This window comes from Pelodiscus sinensis, chromosome 3 (assembly GCF_049634645.1).
Source record: "Pelodiscus sinensis isolate JC-2024 chromosome 3, ASM4963464v1, whole genome shotgun sequence".
In the NCBI taxonomy this organism is placed as follows: domain Eukaryota; kingdom Metazoa; phylum Chordata; order Testudines; family Trionychidae; genus Pelodiscus; species Pelodiscus sinensis.
This window is the reverse complement of record NC_134713.1, coordinates 194942581-194968981: the sequence shown is the minus strand read 5'-3', so window position 1 is coordinate 194968981 and position 26401 is coordinate 194942581. Positions and strand designations below refer to the sequence as shown.

At 43.3% G+C, this 26401-nt stretch overlaps 1 protein-coding gene across 5 annotated transcripts in view; it reads right to left on the bottom strand.

The window, feature by feature from the left end:
* Positions 1-26401, bottom strand: part of CFAP61 (cilia and flagella associated protein 61) — a 200512-nt gene that overhangs the window by 73172 nt on the left and 100939 nt on the right. For all 5 annotated transcript variants that reach the window (XM_075925780.1, XM_075925784.1, XM_075925782.1 and 2 more), the window contains 2 exons: positions 7521-7619; positions 3184-3352 (listed from right to left, as the gene is read on the bottom strand). In XM_075925780.1, the coding sequence (XP_075781895.1) occupies positions 3184-3352; positions 7521-7619 (268 nt within the window). The remainder of the gene's footprint in view (positions 1-3183; positions 3353-7520; positions 7620-26401) is intronic.

Genomic DNA, 26401 nt, shown 5'->3' with positions numbered 1-26401 from the left:
GAAAGAAGAATGTTAAAATGTTCCACAAGAATCCCACAATTGCAAATGAACAGCCGCAGGGAGGTAAAAGTAAAGATGATCAAGAATGGCTTGGGGAAAATAGAATTTGTGTCCCATGTCACCCTGTTCAAACCAGATGTGCTCTGATGATCCAGAAACAGACAATGACAGGAACTGGCTTTAGGGGAAATCCACAGTTGTCGAAATCTCGCAACTCTTAGTAAGTGTCCATTTTAAATAGTTATTAAGAAGTTAACATAAGAAAAACTGATAACAAAAATATGAATAATGTACACACCAAAAGGGACAACTGGATACTAGAAATATATAATTATGCAGAAGTTTCTTTGTAACTATTTGTTTAATACACAGTTAGGAATTTTCACAATCAAAATCACAAGCTTTTTTTTCTTTTCACAGCAAACTAAAACTAAAATTGGAGTAATTCTGCACAAGAGACAATGCTACATTTTTTTTCTGGGAAGATAAGATAACAATTATATGAAAGTTTGAATGATATAACATTACTATTGAAGTAACCAATTAGACCATTATTTTATTGAAGAAAGAAAGAGCAAATTGACTACGATTATGCGGCACTGGGGAAGAACAGTCCAGAACATTGCTGTAACTGGCCACTTGTCTTGACTGAGATGTTATCTAGCCACATAAAACACACATATGGCATCAAAATTTCTTATTTATCCAATAAGGAAATATTCTGCCGCTCTCATTAATACTGAATAGAGTCTTAGTCGGTAGTTCTATTGAAACTAACTGAACTACTCACCCAGTAAGATATAAATTATTGAAGGCAAAATCTAGCTCTTACATAAATGAAATAGAAATCAGATGATAAAATACTTCTCTCTAGCTTCTGTACATTTAAAAAATGAGCTTTTTATCAGCAAAATCAGATAATGTCTACATTTCCTCTTTCCCTTATTTTTCTCTCTCCTTCCGCTTAGCTACGGTCCTCATCAAGCTTTGCAGCTGTTAGGGTGCTTTCCAAAGATTTCTTTCACATTTTATAAGCTGGAATGGGAGATCCAGATAAATTCAGGCTGCATTTTAGTTTAACTTTTTAGTCCATCTGTCAGACTATGAATATATTTAGTGGTTCAAAGTGATGTTCTATTCAGGAAAGCAATGATGTAAAAATGGTACTTTTTTAACTTAAGAGCTCTGTTCCTAATTCGGCAGTCCTTACTCAAACAACATTCTCAGGGAATTCAATAACTATCGACTATTAAGGACTGATAAGAAAAAATGGTTACATACCTTCTTGTAACTGTTGTTCTTCAAGATGTGTTGTTCGTGTCTATTCCAATTAGGTATCTACACATGCCCATGCATGGTGACCGGAAGATTTTTCCATAGCAGTGCTCGTAGGGTCAGTCTCTGTTCCCTCTGGAGTCACACCTTCATGGTGCCCAATATAGCACCCTGCCAAACCTTTGCCCTCCTCAATTCCTTCTTGCCAGTTACTCCAACAGATGGGAAGGAGGGTAGGTATTAGAATAGACATGAACACCACATCTCAAAGAACAACAGTTACAAGAAAATAGATATTTTTTTTCTTCTTCGAGTGCCTGTTTGTGTGTATTCCAATTAGTTGATTCACAAGCAGAAGGTTAGGAGGTAGGGCTGGAGCCAACCACTGATTGCAACATTGCTCATCCAAATGAAGCGTCATCCCTGACTTGCTGAGCACTCACGTAATGCGAGGTGAAGGTATGGATCAAGGACCACATAGCGGTTCTACAGATTTTGTGAGTGGGGACCTGGGCCAGAAAGGCAGTAGAAGAAGCCAGTGCCCTGGTGGAATGTGCTCTGAGCAAAGGGGCAGGAATACCTGATTGTATGTAGTATTCTCAATACAGGACATAATCCATGATGAGACACACTGGATAGACATCAGCTGGTCCTTCATCTGATCTGCAACTGCCATGACTAGCTGGACCAATTTATGGAATGGTTTAGTTCTCTCAATGTAGAAGGCCAGGGCCCTCTGGACATCGAGGGAGTGTAGTTTCTCTTCCCTGGCAGTAGAGTGGGACTTGGGATAGAACACTGGGAGCAAAACGTCCTGGTTCAGGTGAAACTGACACTATGTGCAATAGAAAAGCTGGGTGATGTCTGAACTGAACGGACTTTGTGCTTAAAAGAACATGTTGTAGGATGTTCTGATGTCAGGGCCTTCAGTTCAGGCACTCTCCTGGCTGAAGTTATGGCTACCAAGAAAGCCACCTTATAGGAGAGGTATAAAAGCAAACAGTTTGATAAAGGTTCAAAGGATGAGCCTATGAATCTAGAAAGGACTAAGGACCCAAGTTGGGATAAGTCGGCATTTATGCGGATAAAGTCTATCCAGACCTTTCACAAATGTATCATTCTGAGCCAGGATGACCAAAGATCTATACTGGACAATGCAGCAGACGAGAATGATCTTTTGGGACAAAACACGTAAAGTGGATTTCCTGGGAGATATCTAGGGGGAATGAAAATTCCACCCCCACCTTCAGTTATACAAAAGCCCAGCCCACTGAAAATACACCATGAGGACAGGATGACTGTCTGCTGATCACCTGTTCCAGGGGTGCCAAGATCAAAGGCACAAATTTATAAAGAAGGGACTCTCAAGATTTATGGGATGATTGTTCTGAGATGAAGCTATTATGACTTTGTGATCACTGCTTAGTGGGGTCTGAAGAATTGATCACCTGCCAAAGTCCTTGCTGGCACTGGGATTGATCTCAGGTAAGCTTAGTAGCATGCCTGTACATTGTGGGTTTTTTTAAATCACTTTTCTCTGTAATGCTTAATGTCCTTGCTTAAGAAGAGCTGTGAGGTAACTTAACTGTAGATAATTATGCTATTTACAGCCTCTCAGGAGAACACAACATGCACACACTGGCCATTTGGGCCACCAGGCTTGTAACTCATAGTGTAGTCAGGGAACTGTGAAGTCTGAAGACCCTCGGGCAAGGAGAGAGATGCAGGTCTCCATCCAAGAGATATGTCTGCTGAAGAGCTGAGAATCTAAAATAACAACACTTACTGAGCCACCGGGGAAAATACAGATGCAGGTGCCCTGAACCGTGACATTCTCCACAAAGCATATTAATGGTTAATCACTGTAAACATTAAGCATTCATTTTTCCACTGTGTACGCAATCTTACCTGGTACTGCTGCCCAGTACAGAGAACAAGGTGATCATATGGAACTTTTTTTCCCTTGGAAACCACAACATGTTTGGCAGCTCGGTCTATGCCAGTCATTTTACCAACCACAACATTAACCCAGGAACAAAGTGACATCAGTGCATAATCTTTATCATTAAAACAGTGGCTGTGAAGAAAGAATATCCATAAGTGACATTTTAGCAGCTGACAGCAGGCATTAATTAGACATCTGGCGAGTTGGTTGAAGTCCCCTAGTGGTTCAAGTCTGTTGTCTTGCTGTGAGCTTACTAAAGTCTATAGTGAGAGGTTATTCATTATGAAACACTCAGTTACAAATGGACAACTTTCTGTTAAAACCAGATAATTCCTCCCAGCATTAAGCCACACTATAACAGTGTTTAAACACGTCAGAAATATATACTTTGCTATAAATTTGCAGTCTGATGCACAGTGCAGACTTTTGTACCTGTAAATGAAATGTTTTTTCTTACCTGATAATTTCCTCCCTTTGGCTGTCTCTACAAAATGCTCTTTTGCTAAAATAATCACACCTTTGCTACCACTGGTTCAGCTCCGCCAGTCACAGAGATAGTGAGATCACTGACATAAACCAGCACCACTATTATAACTACTGTGTTACATAGTCTGACTCTGACAGTGTTTAAAACTACAAAGGCAGTGTTTAGATCTGTTGGTAAAGGGCAGAGATATTATCAGATCTGCTCTCCTGTTTTCCCCTCTCTAGATGAGCTCTTTCAAAATGGCAAGGAGGAAGAATATTGTAATGACTTTAAAGAAACCTTGAAAATGCTGTATGAAGCAACTGAAGAGAAGCCATTCACAGAAAGGAGAGAGATTATCATTTGTCTATGTGAAAGAAATTAGCAAGCAAATGAAAATCTCTCTCTCTCTCGCAAGCATGTGTCTGATAATCCTTATAAACAGAGGGACTGACTGACGAGCAATTCATTCCTTATCATAGAATTATAGAGCTGGAAGAGACCTCAGGAGGTCATCAAGTCCAGCCCCCTGCTCAAAGCAGGACCATGAGAAGAGGAACTTTGAAATTTATATATAATCAACAAGCAACAGTTTAAGGGTAATTATGTTATAAACAAAGCCCTCTTCCATTTAGCAACTGCAGCCACAAAGGTCTTTTCTTCCCCTGTATGTTTGGTGGCAAGCAATTAAAGACGCTTCACATTACTTAGCTATTTTGTTCAGACAGATGCACTACTTCTAACTCTTAGCAAATGTCATTTATTTATTTATGTATTTATTTTAAGTCTCATAAAGACTGATGGTCCAATGACTCTGTGAATGACAAAGCTCATGCTTTCAGTAGAATTTTAAAAAGCACCAAAGTTATGTTTTTAAAAGTGAATTAGGAACTCTGGGACAGACATTTAAAGGTATTTAGGCACTTAAGGCTATAGATAAATATTAATGGGATTTTTAAAAGCACCTAAGCAGGTTAAGCACCTAACTCCCTTTGAAAATCTGGCCCTTAGGAGCCTGAGGGCTTGTCAACACTACAGGAGAGGGGGGGTTGATCAACACTGCAGTGATAGATCTACCAATGGTAGATTTAATGAGTCCAGTAAAGACCCATTAAATCAATGGCTGATCACTCTCTTGTTGACTTCTGTACTTAAGCAAAATGGGAAGAGAAGGAGGAATTGATAGGAGAGTTGTTTCTGTGAACCTCCCACAGTGTAGATGCTGGGATAAACAGATCAAAGCTATGTCAATTTGAATTGCACTAACATAACTCAAATTGAGTAGCTTAGCTTGAGCTTCAGAGGGATAGCCGAGTTAGTTTGTAACAGGAAAAACTTTTAAAAAAAACCCAATAGACCAGGTGACCACTTCACTTCTTCATCTGAAGAATTGGACTGTGCCCACAAAAGCTCATGATACCATCTACATGTTTTGTTCGTCTTTAAGGTGCTACCAGTCTATTGTTTTTTTAAGTTTTAGCTTGAGCTGTTCATGTGGTGTCGATTTGCCCTTAGTTTTAATGAGAGTGAATGAGATAAAACCTAGGATTCTTTTGAAAATGGAACTTCTGTGTCACAGAAGACATTTTTATTTTTGAAGATGGGAGAATCACAACAAACCTTCATTTGAGCAGGCAGGTTGCTTAGGTCTTATAAATGTGGTTCTCCTCATAGGGACACAACATTCTTTGTGTCATAATGACTCCCCATCGTTTTGCTTATTTTACTTATTGTTTGTACCTAGCAGCAAGACATACAAACTCACTCTGGGTTCTGAATGTGAAGCTGGTTCTTTCTGGCTCACACACTACCTCAGTAATTCAAATTTTGTAGGTCAACTGGTATACTCAGTTATCCCTGTGTAACACTCCAGCTTTTAATGTTGTTACAAAAGTATAATGGTATAAAGGTGATAAGCTTGATTAAGATGTTCAAAAGTTATCTGTGATTTTGATTGCCTCAATTTTTGATGTCCAAGTGAGACACCTTTAATGAGTCTGACTTTCAAGTGATTGGGTTCCATGTATTTTCTGAAAATACAACCCTTTTAAAGTGTTTCAAGTTAGGCACACAAAATCAGTGTCTGCTTTTGAAAATATCAGCCACCAAGTCATAGACCTTTTAACATCAAGTTTGTGAACTAAGGTCTTGCTGGAATGAGGAAATATACATCAGAAAATGTTGGCATGATAGTTTGCCTGATTAAGGTAGAACTCAGAGGCCACATTTAAAAAGAACCTAGGATGAATCTGTAGCACTACTTTACCCTTGTGGGCCAATAATTCAAGCCTGCAACTCATTCATTCTGTGAACTGATGTCACTGCCACCAGGAAGAGAATATTCCATTTAGCAAACAAAGCTCATCAGCAAGGAATAATAGCTCAAGAACAATGTTATCTTTTATTTTTGTGGATAGTGGTAAAAGGCCCAATATAAATCCAATTAGAATTATTTCACTGACTTCTGTGAGCTATGGATCAGGTCCCAAACACAGCTTGACTAAAATATGGGGACTACAGATTCTTTTGTTTCATAAACAACAAAGAAAGTTGAAAAGGAACAAAGAATTAACCGCTATTACTACATGTACCAACACTGTCATGTTTAATATTCAAATAAAATATTGCATTGATATTTGTATGTATAAATATCCATATTCAAAAATAACAACCAGCCATTAATGACTATTAATTATTATTATTATTGTTAAGTATCCAGAAATGGGATTCATGCTTCACATGAAGAAGCAAATGTGCTTCAATGCCTCGATGAGTTCTGTGATCTAATGTCCAAATTTGGCAAGCTAATCAGCGCCCACAGCTACCATTTACCTTGATAAAAGGTTTGAATGGTCAATGCTTTTGAAAATCTGGCCATAAGTTCAGATAGGACATACATAAAATGATGAAGGAAAGAGGAAGGGCTTTCCATAAAGTGAATAATAAGGAGGGGTAGGATTTGGAAAAGCACCTGTGATTTACAAGCACAAATTGCATTGACAGTTTATGAAACTTGTGCTCCTAAACCACTTAGGAGCTTTTGCAAATCCCAAAGATAGCTTTTATTTTCAGCTATTCATCAACTGATTCATATCTATTATGGATGTATTTTTAAATTAAATGACTTGCTCTGGTTAGATAGTTACAAACTACAATTTTCTATAAATGTACATATTTTGTAAATGTCACTGAAAATATCTGTTTAAATTTGAACATATATATAAGAATGTGGTTTATTTATTACACTCAACTCTTTTTGCTTTCATCTTGGCCTATTAGTTGGGTTGGCACGCAGCACTGATATCCTACCTCAATTCAAAGACCCAAAGTGTTGGCTACATTTATGGGAGTGCTTAGGGTATCTGCATGCCCTAGTGAAAGGCAGCTGCATCCACACGCAAGCATGGCAAGAGGTGCAGCAGTGAAAGGCTCTGGCAGGGAATGACAGCAGGAAAGAGTCTGTTAATGGAAGTCCTTCTGGCAAGAGGTAAAAATGACCAATACACCTCAGGATGTTCTGAACTCCATGGAAAACTAAACCTCTGTGACCTGGCTTTCCATCACTTATAGACAGAGATACACCTACCCACAAAGTGTGGTTGTTCAGGAGACAGCATGTGAAAAAGCACATCTGTGAGCTGGGCAGGATCCCAACCTGGAGAGTTTTTCTGATTATGTTAACATTATTTTAGTTTCTTATTATAACACTAAGACTAGAAGAAAGTACACATTACTATACATATATGTGCTGAGTTGTACCAAAAATACACAAAAAATTCACAAGTATTGCATTTTCCTTTGAAACTAGCAAAACATTTAAAAATTAAATCAAACCTGTCAATTAGAAATCCTCTGTGCTTAGAGCCTGGTGGATTTTGTCCTGGAAGCCCGTGAGTTGAAATCAGGGTCAGATTGTTAAACTTCAGGTGTGGACTATAGAAAGAAAAACAAAATACAATACATGAGATCACTGAAGTTCAGTTATGTATACTTGTAATTTGATTGTGCTTAAAATACTGTTATAATTAGTTTTTACATCCAATAGGGTTTCCCAATCTTCTCTTGAGAAGTTTGTTTTAGCTGTATGGAATCCAGCACAATGGGGCCCTAAACCTGATCCGGGATCTCTGGGCTTCATCATGCTACAGAGCTATATGGCATAAATTACCTCGGTCACCACTTAACTTGAAAGCCATCTTGGAGCTAGACTGAGCCTTTGTTCAATGACTTGAATATCAAGAAGCATGTACTGATGCTGCCGCAGAAGTGAGCCATGGCACGAACTGTTACTCAGACCATGGCTTTCAAATTATGTTGTTAGAAAATGATCTTGAGTAGTAGCAGTGAACACAGTATTCAACATGATTAAGAACTCTGAGAAGATGAGGACTGTTGTATTTGGCATAGCATCAGCACTGGCTCTAAGAGGGGTCATGACATTAAATACAACAGTTCTAGTCAACCACCGGTGTTAATACCATACCAGTCACCACAGCTTCTCTAATTAACGGTTCCACCAACATGACTTAATTTTCTGGGGAAAACAAAGCTCTCTAGAAGTGGAATATCTTCTCTGCTCCCCCATCCTCTTGGACAGTTGTACATGTTATCCTTCTACTTGGTGCAGAATGTTTTCTGTCGTGCCAGGTCAGTTTTGCCTAGCACAGTGGTTCCCAAACTTTTTGGCATCATGCCCTCTTTTTGATTTTTGAGAAACCTCATGCCCCCACTCCCAAAAAAAATAGCAGCAAAACTTAGGGTGGGATTGACGGGTGCATGCGGGGCTGGGTCGCTTCATGCCCCCCCTGGAATTTCTTCACACACCCCCAGTTTGGGAACCCATGGCCTAGTACTATGCAGGGGTTGGAGCTGAGGCCTTGTCCATTCCCTGCCCATCTTCTCAGGCATGCAGTTCCTGTTCTTCCCCTCACATGTGAACCCAAGTTTTGGGGAGGACATGCTAGTAAGTAAAGTGGATCTTACACCCCTTTAATCTCTAATTCTAATCCTGTGATAAGCATAAGGCACAAGTGATTTTTTTCACAAGCAGGGCCTAGCTGACATTCTCGCATAAGCCCCTCAAGCAGACCCTTCGGAGGAATAACATGAAAAATAAATAGTTGTTCATTGCTGACAGACTGACATGGTAGAAGGAAGACCCTTATATTATCCTCAAAAAGGAGTTCAAACAGTTATATCTATTTCTGTGATAAACACAGGGCTCATCACACCCATGCAAAGTTAGGACAGTGCAAACAAAGAAAGCAAAGCAGAAATAAGGCCTCCTGTTTCAGCAGAATATTAACTCTAAGCACACATTCAACTGCCACTAATTTCAAATGCTTTACTGAATAGGAATGGATTTAGATGTGTACTTCAGTGGTTTGCAGAATGGGAGCCAAAGTACATATTCAGACACACTGCATAGTGGAAACACACAGCCGCTCAGCTGATCAGTATCTGTGGACAGCTACAATTACTGCTTTCATGTGGCTTGTTAGATACATGCTAGGAAAAGGACAGAGCCTTAGCAACAGTGTGCAAGTTATGCCTAGAGCAGGGTCTCACATCTGCTGAGCATTGTCCAATATAGGATCTAGTGTTTTCATGAGTAACTAGTTCCTTCTAACATGCTATCACATGACATGTGACAAAGGCAGGAAGCAGTCCTGCGGGTACGACTGGAGAAATCACAACTCTGTCAGTGCTGTTGTGGCTCAGCTTCCAAAGGAAGATACCTGGCCAGTGAGGCCACTGGAGTATGAGCGAGCCCCCTGGCCTACAATACTCTAGATGCCTCTTGTAATAGATTCCTGGCAATGAGAAGGGTATACCCACTTGCTGTAATGGATTTCCTGGAACTAGGAGGGTACATCAATGGAACAGCAGAGTTTTCAATGCCATCGCTAGTAGCGATGTTAAATGTCAGTTAACTGAATAGTTGAGTAACCTCAGGAATTTTTATTGGTTACTCCACTATTCTATAATACCCAGAGGCAGGGGCAGGACCAGCAGCCAGCCCGCTCCAGCTCCACTCCTGAGGAGCCCCCTGCCATCAGAGGCAGCAGAGCAGGGTGCCAGGTGGGAGCTGGTCCGTGAGGGGAGCCAGTTTAAAAACCAGCTCCCCTCACAGACTGGCTGCTGATACAGAGGCAGCAGCTCAGGGTGGCAGCATCCCTTGTCCAAGGTGGGGTGGGTTTAGTTTCCAGACCTGCCATGAACTGGAACTGAGCCGGGTTGCCTGCCCACCTGGCTCCTAATATGCTTTAAATGAAGAGTTGCAGCAGGGGTAGGTCCCGGACTCGTTACAAACCAGGACTGAGATGAGCTGCTGGCCAGCTTGCTAAAATATTTAGCGGGGGGGGGGGGGGGGGGGGGAGAGAGGAGGATATGCGTGTAGTCTATAGCATTAACCTATAAGCTTTTCCTTATTGGTTAATCGGTTAATTGACTGCACTATTACATCCCTAATCCCCAGCAGGGTGCAAATAGCAATTCATTTGTGTGGGCCAGGGTCTAAGCACCAGTTTCTGCCATTTTCTCAATTGCATGTGATTTTTAGTGCATATCAAGAGAATTTGTCCCACTGCATTTTGATTAGCAAAATGGGCTCTGACTATATTAAACTAAACTGGATCTGACATTTAAAAACAAATAAATATTATGAATGATTAAGCCTTATAATCTCCAAGGTTTTATGCAACTTAAATATGGATAGATATAAGTGGTACAAGGAAATGGTATGCGTTTTTATCTACTAATGTTAATTTGTTATTCATACATTTTAAAAAATATATTCAAACAAAGTGAAAGGTCATACTTAAACCAAGGAATTTCAAGGTTATGGCAACCACTCTATAAATGCATATTAATAGTTTAATTCTGGATTATGGATTATCTGCAATAAATCTCCATGCATACTTTGGGCATAATGTAATAAATAACCTGAATTTAACACAGTGCATATATTTATACAGATTATGGGCCTGATTTTCATTTATACTAAAGCCATTTTACACAGCAGTGCAAAAGATCCTTAAAGTGTGTATCAATATAATTTTCTCCCACTTTAAGTCTGCTTTATACTCACATAGAGTGTTGCAAAGTAGCTTTATTGTAAATGAAAAATCAAACACAATCAATTAGTTTGCATTTTAAAAACATACAATACATCATCTGCATTTGGAGCTGCTACCGTGGGTTTGAGTGTGAATGAATACAATTAATCATAAAGATCCATAACATTCAGATACTTGGCAATGTACATACAGTTATCAAGACAGTAACTGGAAAATGATATACAAATTACTTATATTTCAGTGTATAAATCTGTCCCTCTGCCACCTTCATACATCACTTGTTATCCTTTATTATAAGCACTTTGTGGCAAGGACCATTTCTTCATGGCTTCTGTACAGTGCCCAGTACAATGGGGGCTTCAATATTAATGCTACTGTAATGGACATACTAAATAACATTAAAAGAACTATGTTAAAATAACATAAAGGATGCAAAGTCAGGCATTCAATTGGTAGGAAATGACAGTTTTAAGGTTGCTTGTGAAACCTTAATTTTCCTGCCCACAAAAATCCTACCCATTCAGTAAATGAGTAGTTATTTAATATTTATTTTTATCCTCCCTGTGTGCCCCCAGATGCTATTATCATTTCCCACACTGCACCGAATAAAATATTAATTTCCTCATCCACATTTCTATGATGTTCTAACTATCACATCCAAGTACTTCACAAACATTGCTTTTATCTTTGCAATACCTCTCAGAGATTGGGTGATATTTTTATCCCCGTTTTACAAATGGGGAACTGAAGCACAGAGAGAGATTAAGGCCAAAATTGTCAAAAATGTTCACTAATTTTGGTGCCCAATTGGAGACACAGAAGTTTTCATTGTGCTTTTAGATAGCATTTTTATAGCACTTAATATGTGAAAAGCAGAGCTCCAGATGAGTTTGGCTGCATGTGTCAGTGCTCAGCACTGCTGCAAATCTGTGCCCAGGTATCTAATATTGGGCAACTGTGAACATTTGGTTTAAGTAACTTGCCTAGCATCACACATAGACTCTGTGGCAGAGACTGGCATAGAATCAGTTCTCCAGGGTAGCATTCAACTTAATTGTGAAACTGTCATCCTCTTCTGGTAATCTAGTCACACTCAGATGTGAGCAGCTAGAGCTTACTCGATACAAATCGAATCTTCAGAGATTCTAACTTCCAGATTCAAACAAGCATTTGGAAATTGAGATTTTTACAAAGGTTCAGCTGCCTTTGGGCCATTCCCCTGCTCCAGCCAGCTCCAGGAACATTGTGGGGGGACGATCAAGCTCTAGTTCCTCTTGTTGTCCTCTGGAATGCTGCTCAGATAGTCCACAGGGCCACTCACATTGGCTGCTGCTCAGGTGGTTACCAGGGCCAGCTGCCTGAGGCCACCCAAACAGCAGCCATTGTGGCTGGTCCAGGACAGAGCCAGCAGTAACCTTGACATTTCAATAAAAAATGGGAACTGGAGACCAATCAACCTGATCCCACTATCTAGTAATGTGGTTGAAAGAATAATTAGGCCGAATTCTAAAACACCTAGAAGAACATGTTACAAAAGAGATAAAGCAGCCTGCATTCTGCAAAGGAAAATTATGCTTCCTGAATTTATTAGAAATGTTTTAGCCCCTATAAAGTTATGGATTGCGTCAGAGTAAGTGTTGATTTTTGCTTGTTCAGGAGGCGACCGAAGGATTCGAATGTTTGTTCGACAGTCGCAACCATCTGCGACGCCTCTTGCTCCGTGGAACCTTTTATTAAGCAATCTTCCAGGTACGGGTATATTATCACCTGTAGCCGACGCAGATGAGCTGCTACGACAGTCAGGGTTTTCGAGAAAGCTCTGGGTGCTGAAGCACGACCGAATGGCAGAACCCGATACTGAAAATGATCGTGGCTTATCACAAATTGCAGAAAACGTCTGTGAGCGGGATGAATTGTGATGTGAAAATACAAGTCTTGTAAATCGAGGGCAGCGAACCAATCGTTGTAATCGAGGGACGGGATTATGGAGCTCAGGGTCACCATTTTGAAGTGCTGCCTGCGGAGATAACAATTTAGACGGCGTAGATCGAGAATGGGTCTCCAGCCCCCCGTTTTCTTTTCTGTTAGGAAGTGTCTCGAATAAAACCCTCTTCCCTTGAACTGATCTGGGACCCTCTCTATCACTTTGATAGTAAGGAGACGATGAGCTTCCTGTCGCAGGAGGTTTTCGTGAGATGGGTCCCTGAAAAGGGACGGGGAAGGTGGGGTGGTGGGGGGAATGGAAGTGAAGGGAATGGTGAAGCCGATCTTTATGACTTCCAGTACCCATTTGTCCGATGTTATTTTGACCCATTGGTGATAGTAGGGTTGTAAGCGATGGTGGAAAATGGGACTTGTGTGCACAACAACGATTGGTAGCATTCGCTTGCCCTCGATAAAAGAGTCAAACTTGCTGTTTTGAGGCGGACGTGCCCGATACTCTAGGCGGTGGTGGACGCCTTCGCTGAGGCCGCTGTCTAGGTCGGGAGTGGTCGAATTGGATATTTTGTTGTCTCTGTGATCTCCTTTTCTGCCCTGCGGGAGGTTCTGACACCTGGTCATTAGAAGGGTGTAAAGCCTTATCGTACAGCAGGAGTTTCAATCTCATGTCTCTCTCCCTGCGTGCTCTAGGTGTCAATTTCGCACAATGGGTGCATTTCTGTGGTACGTGTGATTCTCCTAGGCATCTGATACAGGTCGCATGCCCGTCATACGCTGGCATCGCTTCCTTACATTGCGCACACCGTTTAAACCCGGGTGAGCCAGGCATGATGTTAACAACTTAACTATACAGGCAGTCCCCGACTTACGCGGATCCGACTTATGTCGGATCCGCACTTACGAATGGGGCTCTCTCGCCCCGGAGCTCACAGGCAGCGGTCAGCCACCTCGACCTGCGGGGCGAGAAAAGCTGCTCCCGGTGCCCCTGGTCTGCTGGGGACCGTCTCCAGCAGACCAGGGGCATTGGGAGCAAAGCCGCAGCCCCGGCAGGTTTGCTCGTGGTGCCCCTGGTCTGCTGGGGACCGTCTCCAGCAGACAGGGGCACCGCGAGCAAACCCGCAGCAGCGGCGGGGTCCCCCGCTTCTGAGGCTTTGCTCTGGCAAAGCCTCAGAAGCGCGGGGACCCCGCCGTGGCTGCGGATTTGCTCCCGGTGCCCCTGGTCTGCTGGGGACCGTCTCCAGAAAACCAGGGGCACCGGGAGCAAAGTGGTCCCGCGCCAGAGCAAAGCCTCAGAGGCGAGGCACCCCCCCGCTGCCGCTTTGCTCCCTGTGTCCCTGGTCTGCTGGGGGGGGGCGCAGCTAGTGTGCCTCCCCCAGCAGACCAGGCTTTTGTTGTGGACCCTGGGGCAGAGCAGCTGGGGCGCTGCCGGTTGGTCCCGCAGCGCCGCACTGGGCACTACTGGACCAACCCGGCAGCACCCCAGCTGCTCTGCCCCAGGCGTCCTGATTCAGCCGCTGCTGGTCAGTTTCACCAGCGGCTGAATCAGGACGCCAGTTCCAACTTACATACAGATTCAACTTAAGAACAAACCTACAGTCCCTATCTTGAACGTAACCCGGGGACTGCCTGTATACAAGTAAACTAATAACTTTTTCTTTTTCTTCTTTTTTTTTTTTTTTGAAAACTAACAATTGAACTACTAACTATACTAGAATTCAAACTGTCTATAATAAATTTCTCTCTTTTTTTTTTTTTTTTTTTTTTAAGAACAGCTTTTCTCTGAGGAGATAAACGGTGCTCCGTCAGCAACCACAGGCGGTTGAGAGGAGCTGACGGGGGGGGGGGGGGGGGGGGCGGACCGCGAGACGTTGCAAAGGTGCGAACGCTGCGCGCTGTTCTCAGGCATGCGTGGTCCGGCCAGGGTATGGCTCTGGAAGTCTCCGACTAGCGGCACCGGGTAGGGACCCGACACCTTGAGTGGAGCACCCACGGGGACCACTCGAAGAAGAATAAATGTTGTTATATGCACTCAGGCTGCTGGCTGTGAGTGCTGTGGGCACTCTGTTAGTCAGTTGGGAAGCATTCGAATCTCTCCTGGGTGGCCGTCCAAGCACTCAGCTTACAGAAAACACTGGTTGGACTTTCAAAACTGTTCAAGAACTGGCTTAACACTGCTCCCATTTATGTCAGTGCACTTCACTAAGTTTAATGGGAGCAAAGTTAAGTTAATGCAGAGTATTTTTGAAAATACCACCCTTAGTTTATCAAAACAACTTTTTACAAAATCCCTTGCAGAAAGAAATCAAGGGAAGTTAACATTCACAGAGGCAAAACAGAATAGGAATTAATGGCCAGTTTCCAATATGGCATAAGAACATAAGAACGGCCATACTGGGTCAGACCAAAGGTCCATCTAGACTAGTATCCTGTCTGCTGACAATGGCCAATGCCAGATGCCCTAGAGCAGTGTTTCCCAATTTTATTTGGCCATGGAACCCCTAGAGTTGCTTTAAAGAAAAAAAAAAAAAAAAGGCCTCTGCCACATTTTGTTGACACCCCAGAGCACGAATTGGGAAACACTGCCCTAGAGGGAGAGAACACAACAGCTAATCATCAGATGATCCCTCTCCTGTCATCTATTTCCAGACAAACAGATGCTAGGGACACCATTCCTACCCATGCTAGCCAATAGCCATTGATGGTTCTAACCTCCATGAATTTATCTAGCTCTTTTTTGAACCCTGTTAAAATCCTAGTCTTCACAACATCCCCTGGCAAGGAGTTCCATAGGTTGACTGTGCATTAAGTGAAGAAAAACTTACTTTCTTTATTTTAAACCTGCTGCCTATTAATTTCATTTGTTGACCCCTTAGTTCTTATATTTTGAGAACAAGTAAATAACTTTTCCTTACTCACTTTTTCCACACCAGTCATGATTGTATTGACCTCTATCATATCCCCCCTTAGTCTCCTCTTTTCTAAGCTGAAAAGTCCAAGTCTTTTTAATCTCTCTTCATATGGGACCCGTTCCAAACCCCTAATCATTTTTGTCACCCTTTTCTGAACCTTTTCCAATGCCAAAATATCTTTTTTGAGATGTGGCGACCACTTGTGTACGCAGTATTCAAGATGTGGGAGTACCATGGTTTTATATAGAGACAGATATTCGCTGTCTTACTTTCTATCCTTTTTTATAATGATTCTGTTTGCTTTTTTGACTACTGCTGCACACCAAATGGATGTTTTCAGGTAACTATCCACAATGACTCCAAGACGTCTCTCTTGAGTAGTTGTAGCTAAATTAGTCCCCATCATATTGTAAGTATAGTTGGGATTATTTTTACCAATGAGCATTATTTTATATTTATCAATATTAAATTTCATTTGCCATTTTGTTGTCAAATCACTTAGTTTGGTGAGATCTTTTTGAAGCGCTTCACAGGTTAGCAGTGGGGCACCACAAGGTTCAGTACTAGTATGGTGTGGTTTCATATTAATGATCTCAAAAAGAAGGTGAAGAATGAGATGTCAAAGTTAGCAGAAGACATAAAAACATGTAGATTGGTCAGTACTAGCAAAAGTGGCAAAGAATGTCATAGGAGAGTAACTGTGACGTTGGTAGGTCAGATGCCAGCTCCTGCCCAGGCACAGGCATTGGTTAAGAACTGACAAACTCATAGCTGGAGACCAGGCCAGAGGACTTACACCAGACCTGTCCATTACAGAGCTCCAACATGGCAATTTCTGTTCCAAAAAGAGTTTATTGATCACACTAATAATATGAACAATTTCATTTTAAATAGAAAGTTATTTTTAAGTTATAGGATCAGATAGAAACCACAAAAGCTCAGTAAACTCTTTAGTATCCTATGCCCTTCAGTAACACAGAACAGTCACTAACAACTTTAAGAAAAATACCTAAAAGCAGATTTTCTGTGTCGAATCCAAAGTATCTCTTCTAGCCAAGTTTTAAACCTCCAATATGAAAATTATGTCAATTTCATAAACTTACTGGCCAAAACATTCAAGTCTATGGGTGACATTCCCAGAAGTGCCAAAGGGCCAGATTTTAAATGTATTTAGGCACCTAGGCATTTGTGATTGTCCTGTTAGGTCAGGTATGTCCAAAGTCCGGCCCGTGGGCCAATTGCGGCCCGTGTTCCGGTTTAATACGGCCCCCCAGGTAATTTGGCAATATCTTTTATGGCCCCCAACGAATCCATATGTATTGAGATGAATACATTGTAAAATCTCAGTTAATGTCAGTTGGTCTAAATCAGTTATAAATATATTTGGACACAACATGTATACTTGGTGTTATGTTCCTGTTCATATTTTTTGAACTTAAAAGTTGACAGACAACCTTTATTACCAATAATATGTAATGTACTTTACAATGTTCCTGACATATATTTCAGCTTCCTGGATTTTTTTTCATCTGGCCTTCAGATATGAAAGGCAGAGTGATTTAACACCTGTTTAGATTTGTCATCCATGTGACGAAATGAAAAGTATGCCGTTTGCAATAAACTTTGCATAAAATAGTTAATTTGCATTTAATTTTAATGGTTCAAAGAATGTCAGGCAAAATGGTCGGCCCTCACGCATGTTCACTTCATCAAATCTGGCCCTCTTTGAAAAAAGTTTGGACACTCCTGTGTTAGGTCTTTATCTGCAACTATAAGAGGATAAATAGTTAAAAAAAAAACAACCAAACAACTGGCCCTAAGTAACATGGGTGTGTTTTCAAAAATGCCTAAGCCATAAGGTGCTATGGAAAATGTTATCCAGTGCACCAAAAGTTAGGCTCTTAAATCCATACATAAGCACCTAAATATAATTAACCTGACAAGTCAATGGGGGCTGCAGGTGCTCAGCATCTATGAAAATCAAGTGCCTGAATACAGACTTATGCATAAGCAGTCAGGTTTGAAAATTCTGGCCAATGACACAGCATTATATTTTCCATCAGTAAATTTGAGGTTTTTGTTTTATATAGTTTTATTTACATGCCAATGAAAGAATGTTTCTGACTTTAGTTCCTTTTGTCAGTCTCAAAGCGAGGTCCTGATAACTGAAAAACAACAGACACTGAAAAACAGATACTGCGCATTAGGAGACAGAGTGGCTTATATGTTTTTAATGTACATACACAATGTCCAGCCTCAAGTGCTGTAAAAGGAGAGGGTCACCATTTTGTGGAAAAAGTCTTCAAGTTAAGAGCTCAAACCAATGAAATACAACACAAGTGCACCTGCAATTTAGAAGCAAATAATTCCGGCAGGGATTCATGTTGCTGTGGATACAAAAGGGAAGAACAGCCAAAGATACTTGTAAAGCAGGGAGGGATTAGAGTATCTAGGGAAATAAGTAAAAGGTATTGAGTTTCATTGCGCGGTTCTAGAGGACAGCTACAAAAGGAGGCCTAAACATCCTTGTTCTTGACATTAAAAAGGGTCACATTGCCAATTTATTGTGAGCAAAATAAAAGAAGAAAGCAAAAAAAACCTAGTATATTACTTATAGGCATCTTGGCAAAAGCCATTTGCAGATATACCAGACTCTTCTTCCTAATGTCTAAGCAAGCCATTTAATTAACTGCTTTCATTAAACCTCTCATTTGAACAAATAAATAGCCAAACAACCTTCTAACACAAACTAAAGAGCGGTAGCCCACATGGATCTAAATGTAACAATTTCATTTACTCAAACCTAACTATTTCACACCTGAGCAGCAGTTTAAAGTAAATGATAAAATTTTACTAGGCAGTAATACATTCTCTGGAAGATTACTTGTTGTGTTGGTGTTAATATTAATATTTGGTATTATAGGATATATTAAGGGTACATCCACACTGTGCCATTATTCTGGAAAAACAATACTAGCAGCCACACACCAATTGCGTTATTCTGAAAGAAAATCGAAATAATGGACGGCTTTTCCCAACGCTGGTAAACCTCATTCCACGAAGAATAAGGCCTCTTCCGAAAGCTTTTTCAGAAGAGGGTGTGTGTGGATGCAGAATAGGGACTTTTTTCCAAAAAAGAGGCCTCCAGGAAATCCCAAGGTTGCCCTGCTGGCCACTCCATCCACACTTATCAGGACTCTATAGTTCCTGTTCCCCTAGAGCTCTTAAAGCTGCACATACTGAGGAAAGGGCTTATGGCAGGAAGTCAACCCTTGCAGCCTTCAGCCACAGCGCAGCTGCTAGTTCCTCATATCTGGCCACCATGTCAGAACCCCAAACCCCACAGAAGCACCATGCCCATCCCAGGGAGCACTCCCAGGGCTCTCAGGAGCTGAAAGAGGCATGTGCCTCTGGGCACAGATCCTCGCCATCCTTGAGGTGTAGGGCAACGAGGAGAATCTGCACGATCTCCACTCCAGACAGCGCAACACGGACATCTACGGCTGGGTGGCCGATAGCCTGGCCACAAAGGGCCCTACCCACACACAGGAGCAGGTCTGGAATAAGGTTAAAGAGCTCCGCCATTAGGGTTGCCAGGTGTTTGGTATTGATCCGGATAGTCTGGTATTTTCGCCTCCTGTCCAGTAAAAAAAATTCAGAAAATACTGAACACCTAACATGTCCGGTATTTTCTGTTTTTTCCCCCTGCCAGGAGGCGAAAATACCGGGCACCTGGCAACCCTACACCACACTCAACAATTGGGCCCAGCCCCTGACACACACCCCTCCCCTCGTCGGACGCCACCTTCCCTCCTTCCTCCCCTGCTTACCTGGTTCTTCAGGGGCTTGTCTTGCGGCTGGAACAGAAAAACAAAATGGCCACTGGCAAAAAAAAAAAAAAGCCTCTTCTTAAAGGGGCCATGATGATTTTTTATTTTTTTTGCTTAATAACTACTGTCGGGGTCCTTTTATTTTGGCTCAACAACTTTGGTCTCCCCCTTTTTTTCTTCTCAACAGAATTTTTTTCCCTGTGCTTTTTTTGGGGGGGTTGGTATTTTTGGTTAAACCATCTGGCAACCCTATACGCCAGGCCTACGCCAGAGCAGGGAGCGCAGCTCATGCTCCAGGGCAGAACTCCACTTCTGCCCCTATGAGGAGGACCTGCACCACATCCTGGGGGGAGGTACAGCCTCTTTTCAACTCCTGGTGGTGGACTTGGGGCTGGAAACACCCGTTGTCGCCTGCCCACCCAACACGGAGACCACCATCTCACAGCTGGAGCTGTTACCCCACAGCCTGGATGTGTCCCAGGCATCCTCCAAGGCCGGGGAGGGATCATCAGGTCAGTGGTCTTAGTTTTTCCACACACAAGCTACATCTACACTGGCATGATTTTCCGGAAATGCTTTTAACGGAAAACTTTTCCGTTAAAAGCATTTTCAGAACAGAGCGTCTAGATTGGCATGGACGCTTTTCTGCAAAAGCACTTTTTGCGGAAAAGCATCCGTGGCCAATCTAGACGCGCTTTTCCGCAAAAAAGCCCTGATCGCCATTTTCGCGATTGGGGCTTTTTTGTGGAAAACAAATCTGAGCTGTCTACACTGGCCCTTTTACGCAAAAGTTTTGCACAAAAGGGACTTTTGCCCGAACGGGAGCAGCATAGTATTTCCGCAAAAAGCACTGATTTCAGACAGTAGGAAGTCAGTGCTTTTGTAGAAATTCAAGCAGCCAGTGAAGACAGCTGGCAAGTTTTTCCGGAAAAGCGGCTGATTTTCCAGAAAAACTTGCCAGTCTAGACACAGCCACACAGGGTGGGGGTGGTGGGTGCTGAGGGGCTCTGGTGTGATCATCACTCAGCCTTCTTGGCCTGGCCATCATACTGCAGTCTGTGCACATGCAGCTCCAGTCTGCACCACGCAGTCCCAGGAGGCAGCACCAGAGCACCCCTGGGCTCCAGCTCACAGGCTCTGAGGCGACTTCTCAGAGGGGGGGTACACCCTCCCACCACAAACCACTGCTGAAAGGAGGCTGGGGACAAGGACACACGCATGCATGCACAGAGACTCTGGAGTGCCGCATACGGCACACGGGCATGTCTGAGGCAGCACCCGCTCCTGGGGACAGCGCTGCCAGGCACTGACGGAAGCCCAGGCAGCTCAAAGCCCCCCTTCTGACCACTGGATCCGAGTGTGGCCGGACATTTCCCTTGCTTGCTTATCCATGGAACATGTGGTGGGGCGGGAAGCATGGCCTTGCTCCCGGGACATCACCTTCCTCTGACCTGGAAACTGTTGCTCTCAGCTCACACATGAGGACAAGGCTTCAGGGACAGTGTCTCCAGGGATGACTGACCATCTCTCTTTATTCTCCCCAGCCAGACCAGTCATGACAGTGAGGCGATCTACACCATCCGAGCCAGCCACCTGACCCCGGGGGAGCTGCAGGCGCCAGAGGGTCCAGGAGGACCTCATGAGGGATCATGTCTCCACCCTCCAAGACATGCAGCAGACGCTGGCCCAGAAGGTCCGGGACGATGCACAGTGGCAGAAACATGTGGGATGAGCTGCTGCAGCAGGGACGCAACATGTGTGTGACTGTCCAGGATCTCCTGACCCACCCAGAGCCAGCTCCTGTGCCTGCCCTTGTCCCTGCTCCTCCTTCCATGCCTGTCCCTGCCCCTCCTCCTGCCTATCCCCCTATCCTCCCTGGACCCCCCCCAGCCACAAGGTTGACGAAGGCCCTCACAAGAGGTGGAGGAAGCACCCGAACCACATGCCACTCTCAGCTCTAGCCCTGAGCGTCTTCTCCCCCTCCAAATTTATCAGCCTCCCTCCAAGGTTCTCAGCCCTCCTCCCCCCTCCCCATTTCCAGGTTCTCATTCCCCTCCTCACCAGTTACTTCTACCCCAAATAAATCACCACAAAGTTCTGTTTTTATCAACCAAATAGTTTTTTTTATTGTGTCTGCAGGAAAGAGGGGAGGAAAGGGGAAGGGAGAGGTTGTTGTAGGAAATGCAGAGAAGGGCAAGGCACAGCCCCCTAGTGGGGAGGCCTGGAGAGAGTTACTGGGGTCATTGTGAGAAACTCTCTCTCAGGGCCACCAAGATGCACACCCCCACGCGATGGGCCTGCCGGATGGCAGCTGTGCGTAGCTGCTCAAAGGCCCTTTCCTCCTGGCTGGCCTATGCCCCCCACCCTGGAATGAAGGCCTCCCCCTTCCTCTCCATGATGTTGTGGAGCACACAACATGTTGACATCCCCTGGGGGGATGTTCTGCTCCCCACAACCAGGTGGGTCAGGAGGCACCTAAACCTCACCTTTAAACAGCCGAAGGCATATTCAGCCTGCATGCTGGCCCTGTGCAGGCAACCATTGAAGTGGTCCTTGATCGGGTCAAGGTGGCTGGTGTAGGGCTTCATCAGACACAGCATGAGGAGTAGGCTGCATCCCACATAATGCACAGTGGCATTCCACATCCCCGACCCTGATGCTGTGTTCAGGGAAGAAAGGGCCGTCCTCCTGCTTGTGGTAGAGACTGGAGTTGCGGAAGACGTGGGTATTGTGCGCCTTCCCCGACCAGCCTACGAAGATGTCTGTAAATTGGCCGCGGTGACTGACAAGGGTCTACAGGACCATCGAGAAGTCTACGGGACCATGTTGATGTACTGTGCTGCCCAGCGGTTGGGGGCCTGGATGGGGATGTGTGTTCTCTCAATACCTCCCCCCTCCACACACACACACACAGTTGGGGAAGCCAACGGCGGCAAATCCAGTGATGATGGGGTCCACATCACCATGGTGGATGGTCCTGCACAGCAGGACAGTGTTGATGGCCCTCACCACTTGCAGAAGGAGGCAAACAAAGAAAGAAACAAAACAGAAAATCAAAGGGGATGCCTGAACCCTTGGGAGGTCCCTCTGCCATCCTGCTTCCCCCCAAACACCTCAGGAGCTAGCCCCCCACAAAGCCTGCCCCCCCATGGGGCAGTGTAAGGGTGAGAATGCAGAACCCCCTAGGGACAAGGCTCCCCCCCCACCAATTCCCTCGCACCTCAAACCCCCACTTTTCCTAGGGTCCCCCATTCCAGTACTCCCCCCCAGGGACTGCACCCTGAGAGTGCCATACCTGCATGAAAAGGGGCCTGATGGTCAACTTCCCCACGCTAAGCTGGTTGCCCACTGATCGGTAACTGTCTGGCGTGAAAAGCTTCCAGATGGTGATGGTGACCCATTTCTCCAGAGGGACGGCGGGTTGCATCTGAGTATCCCGTTGTCTGAGGGCAGAGACGAGCCAGGCACACAGCTCCAGGAATGTCTCCTTCCTCACTGCTGGTCGTCCCACCGCTCCACCACTAGCCGGTTCCACCAGTCGGAACTGGTGTCAACAGCTGGAAGCATCACTCCACAATGGGGTGCGGTTGCAAGCGCAGCGCGCTCACACACATGCGGGGGCTCTCCATGATCAGCTTGGGGTTGAGTTCATGAAGATATCTTCCGAAAAAAAATATTCTGAAAGAAGCCTGCAGTGTAGACATACCCTAAGTCAAAGGCACACACAACTTGAGTTCCATTGTACTGTAATCTTGTCATACAAAAGTGATTCTAAATATGAAAGCTTGAGACAGTTCTAAAAAAGGGTAATGAATTGCCAGTTTTGAACACTATTCAAAACTATTAATCGAGAAGCAAATGGCCATACTGGGTCAGATCAAAGTTCCACCTAGCCCAGTATTCTGTCTTCTGACAGTGGCCAATGCCAGCTGCCACAGAGAGAACGAGCACAACAGGTGATCCAACCCATTTCCAGCTCCATTCCCAGCTTCTGACAAACAGAGGCTAGCGTCGCCATCCCTGCCCATCCTGATGGACCCATCCTCCAAGAAGTTATCTAGTTATTTTCTGAACCCTGTTATACTCTTGGGCTTTGCAACATCCTCCAGCAAGGAGTTCCACTGCTACATGTTGATTTCATTTGGTGACCCCTAATGGGGAAAATCAAATCATACATTATATGCCAGATACATGAAATCGCTTTAAATGTCATTTAAAATCTGTCACAGTGGTCTTTACTCAGTGAGCTTTTCTTGACATGATATCTATATTATGATACCAAAAATTATCTTTCTTGGCCATTTGTTGCCTTATAACTTGCTACTGTGTCAATTAGAGTTTAAGTCAGTTACACACTTTTCTTCTTCTCCCACTGTTCAAGTACCAGCATCTTTTCTGGCATGTAAGAATCAACATAAGATCATGCTCTCATTACTGGAATATTGATATACAGAGGATCAGGAAGGATGGGCAGGGAAAAAAGGATTATATTACAGAATTATATTACCAAGAATATGTACACTTGATCTGAGGTCTAGAAAGAGATGAGAGACCAGTTGAAACTCTGGGAAAAGGTAAAAGGGGAAAAATTGGGATGATGTCATGATATGTGTCTACTATAGATCACCAAATCAGGAAAAGAAGCTAGAGGAGGCATCTCTAGAACAAATAACAAATATCCAAAACACAATAGTGGTAATAATGAGGGACTTTATTACTCAGACATCTGTTGAAAAAGTAATATAACAAAGTACAAAAATTTCTAAGTAATTCGTGGAATGTATAGAAGATAACTTTTTATTTAATGAAATAAAGGAAGGATCCAGGGGGTAGCCATTTTAGATTGATTCTGACAGAAAGGGAGGAATTGGTTGCAAATCTGATGATGGAAAGCAATTTGGGTGAAAATGATCATGAATTGATAGCTTTCCACGATTCTAAAGAAAGGAAGGAGTGAGAGCAGCAGGAAGAATAAATTCAGAGAACTGGTAATTAAGGTCTCATGGGAAGAAAATATAAGAGAAAAAATTGTTCAGGAGAGCTGGTGATTTCTCAAGGACATCATATTAGAGGCACAATGTAAAACTATCCAGATGCAAGGAAAACCTATTCAGAGGCCAATATGGCTTCATTGGGGCTCTTTAATGACTTGAAAAATCAAAAAGGAAATCTATAAAAAATAGAAACATGGACAAACTGTTATGAAGGAAAGAGGGTAGTTACCTTGTGGAGTAACTGAAGCTCTTCAAGATGGGTGTCCCTGTGGGTGCTCCACTGTAAGTGTTTTGGTCCTCCTACACTTATAGTCAGATATTTTTAGCAGCAGTACTATGGGTGCCAACATGCATGTGTGGTGCCGTTTCGCTGCATCATCAACTGTTCCTCTGTTCCTTCTCTACAGTGGAGAGATGTTAAAACTCCGAAGCAGAGGGGAGGAGGGAAGGTTGTGGATCACCCACGGGGATACACATCTCAAATAACTTCAGTTACTGCACAAGGTGAGTAAACACCCTTTCTCTGAGGAGTGTCCCTGTGGGTACTCCACTGTAGGTGACTGAAGAGCAGTATCCTGAGAATTTGGATGGTGGGGCTTCGGATATTTAGACTGGGCCACAGAGAGAACTGCTAGGCTCAACTGTGTGTCCTGAGCGGTGTATTTGTCTAGAGCGTAATGTTTAGTAAAAGTATGTGTTGACGCTCATGTCACTGCTTTACAAATGTCTGTAATGAGAACATTGTGTCAGAAAGCAGTTGATGTAGACACTGCCTGAGTAGAATGAGTTTGTATATGGTCAGGAGCAGGGGTGTTATTCAACCAACAGCATGTCTTAATGGTCTGACCCAGTATAGCCATTTTTATGTTTTTGAAATCTTAATGCTTAACCAGAGTCCTTAAGTGTTGTTACAAGACAGAATCTAATATTTTGAAATGTTTCCTCTTGCTTGGCACAAATACTGAAAGTATTGCTCGACAGAGAAAAAAATTATGGCTCTGATCTGAAGCATGAAGTCAGTAGAAACTATTCCACTGGCTTTAGATTCAGTTCTAAGTGTTTGTTAGCCCTGTTGATGCAGGGCCAGATGTTCCTCAAACATCTTCCACACAGAAAGATAACATTTCTCACAAAGTTGTGTGATTTTTTCCAGTCACCATGATGCAAACTGCTACCCTGTCATTTTGGAAAGTAGGCAGTCATGTAACAGAAAGGGCTATGGCTAGCTAAGACCCAGAGAAAAACTAGCCCCCAAAACTTCTCTCTCAGAACAGCCATGTGTAGCATCTGCTTGCATGGCAGGCATTGGCTCCCTGGCAGGAGAATACTTCTAAGATGGAGCATAATGTTAACCAACCTCTAGTCTTCACAAGGGGAACATGCTGACTACGAAGGCTGTTCTCCAACTTCTTCCCCTCTAGCAGGTCATGTCTTCTGTTACTCATAATACTGAAATCATATCTGATTGGTGTAGAAATGCTGTTCACAGTTATCTTGCTGTAGGAAATCACTGAAGTGTTACATGGCCACTCCTTACAAACACCCCAATCCTAACTTGCCTAAGCACTCGTTTATGGATTTAAAGGTGGCTATTCTCTTACAAAGCAATTTCAGGAATCAACTAGAAAGAGAGACTGTGAAATTGGTCTTCATATACAAGTTTGATACTATCTTGCATGGCTTGAATAAAGACATGAACTGGGTGGGCTGTTATATTCAATACCCAAATGACATCAAAAGCTAAGTATCAGGCACTTACAGCCTACTCTATTAGCCTCATTTAGCATGGACAGTTTAATTGATTTTTTCTCCCCCTTTTTTTCTGCTTTATAAATTCAGTGTCTGTGCCTCTTGCTCCTTATTTATCATCTGAAGAAGTGGGTTGTGTGCATGAAAGCTCATGATACTATCTATATATTTTTGGTTAGTCTGTAAGGTGCTACAGGACTATTGTTGTTTTGA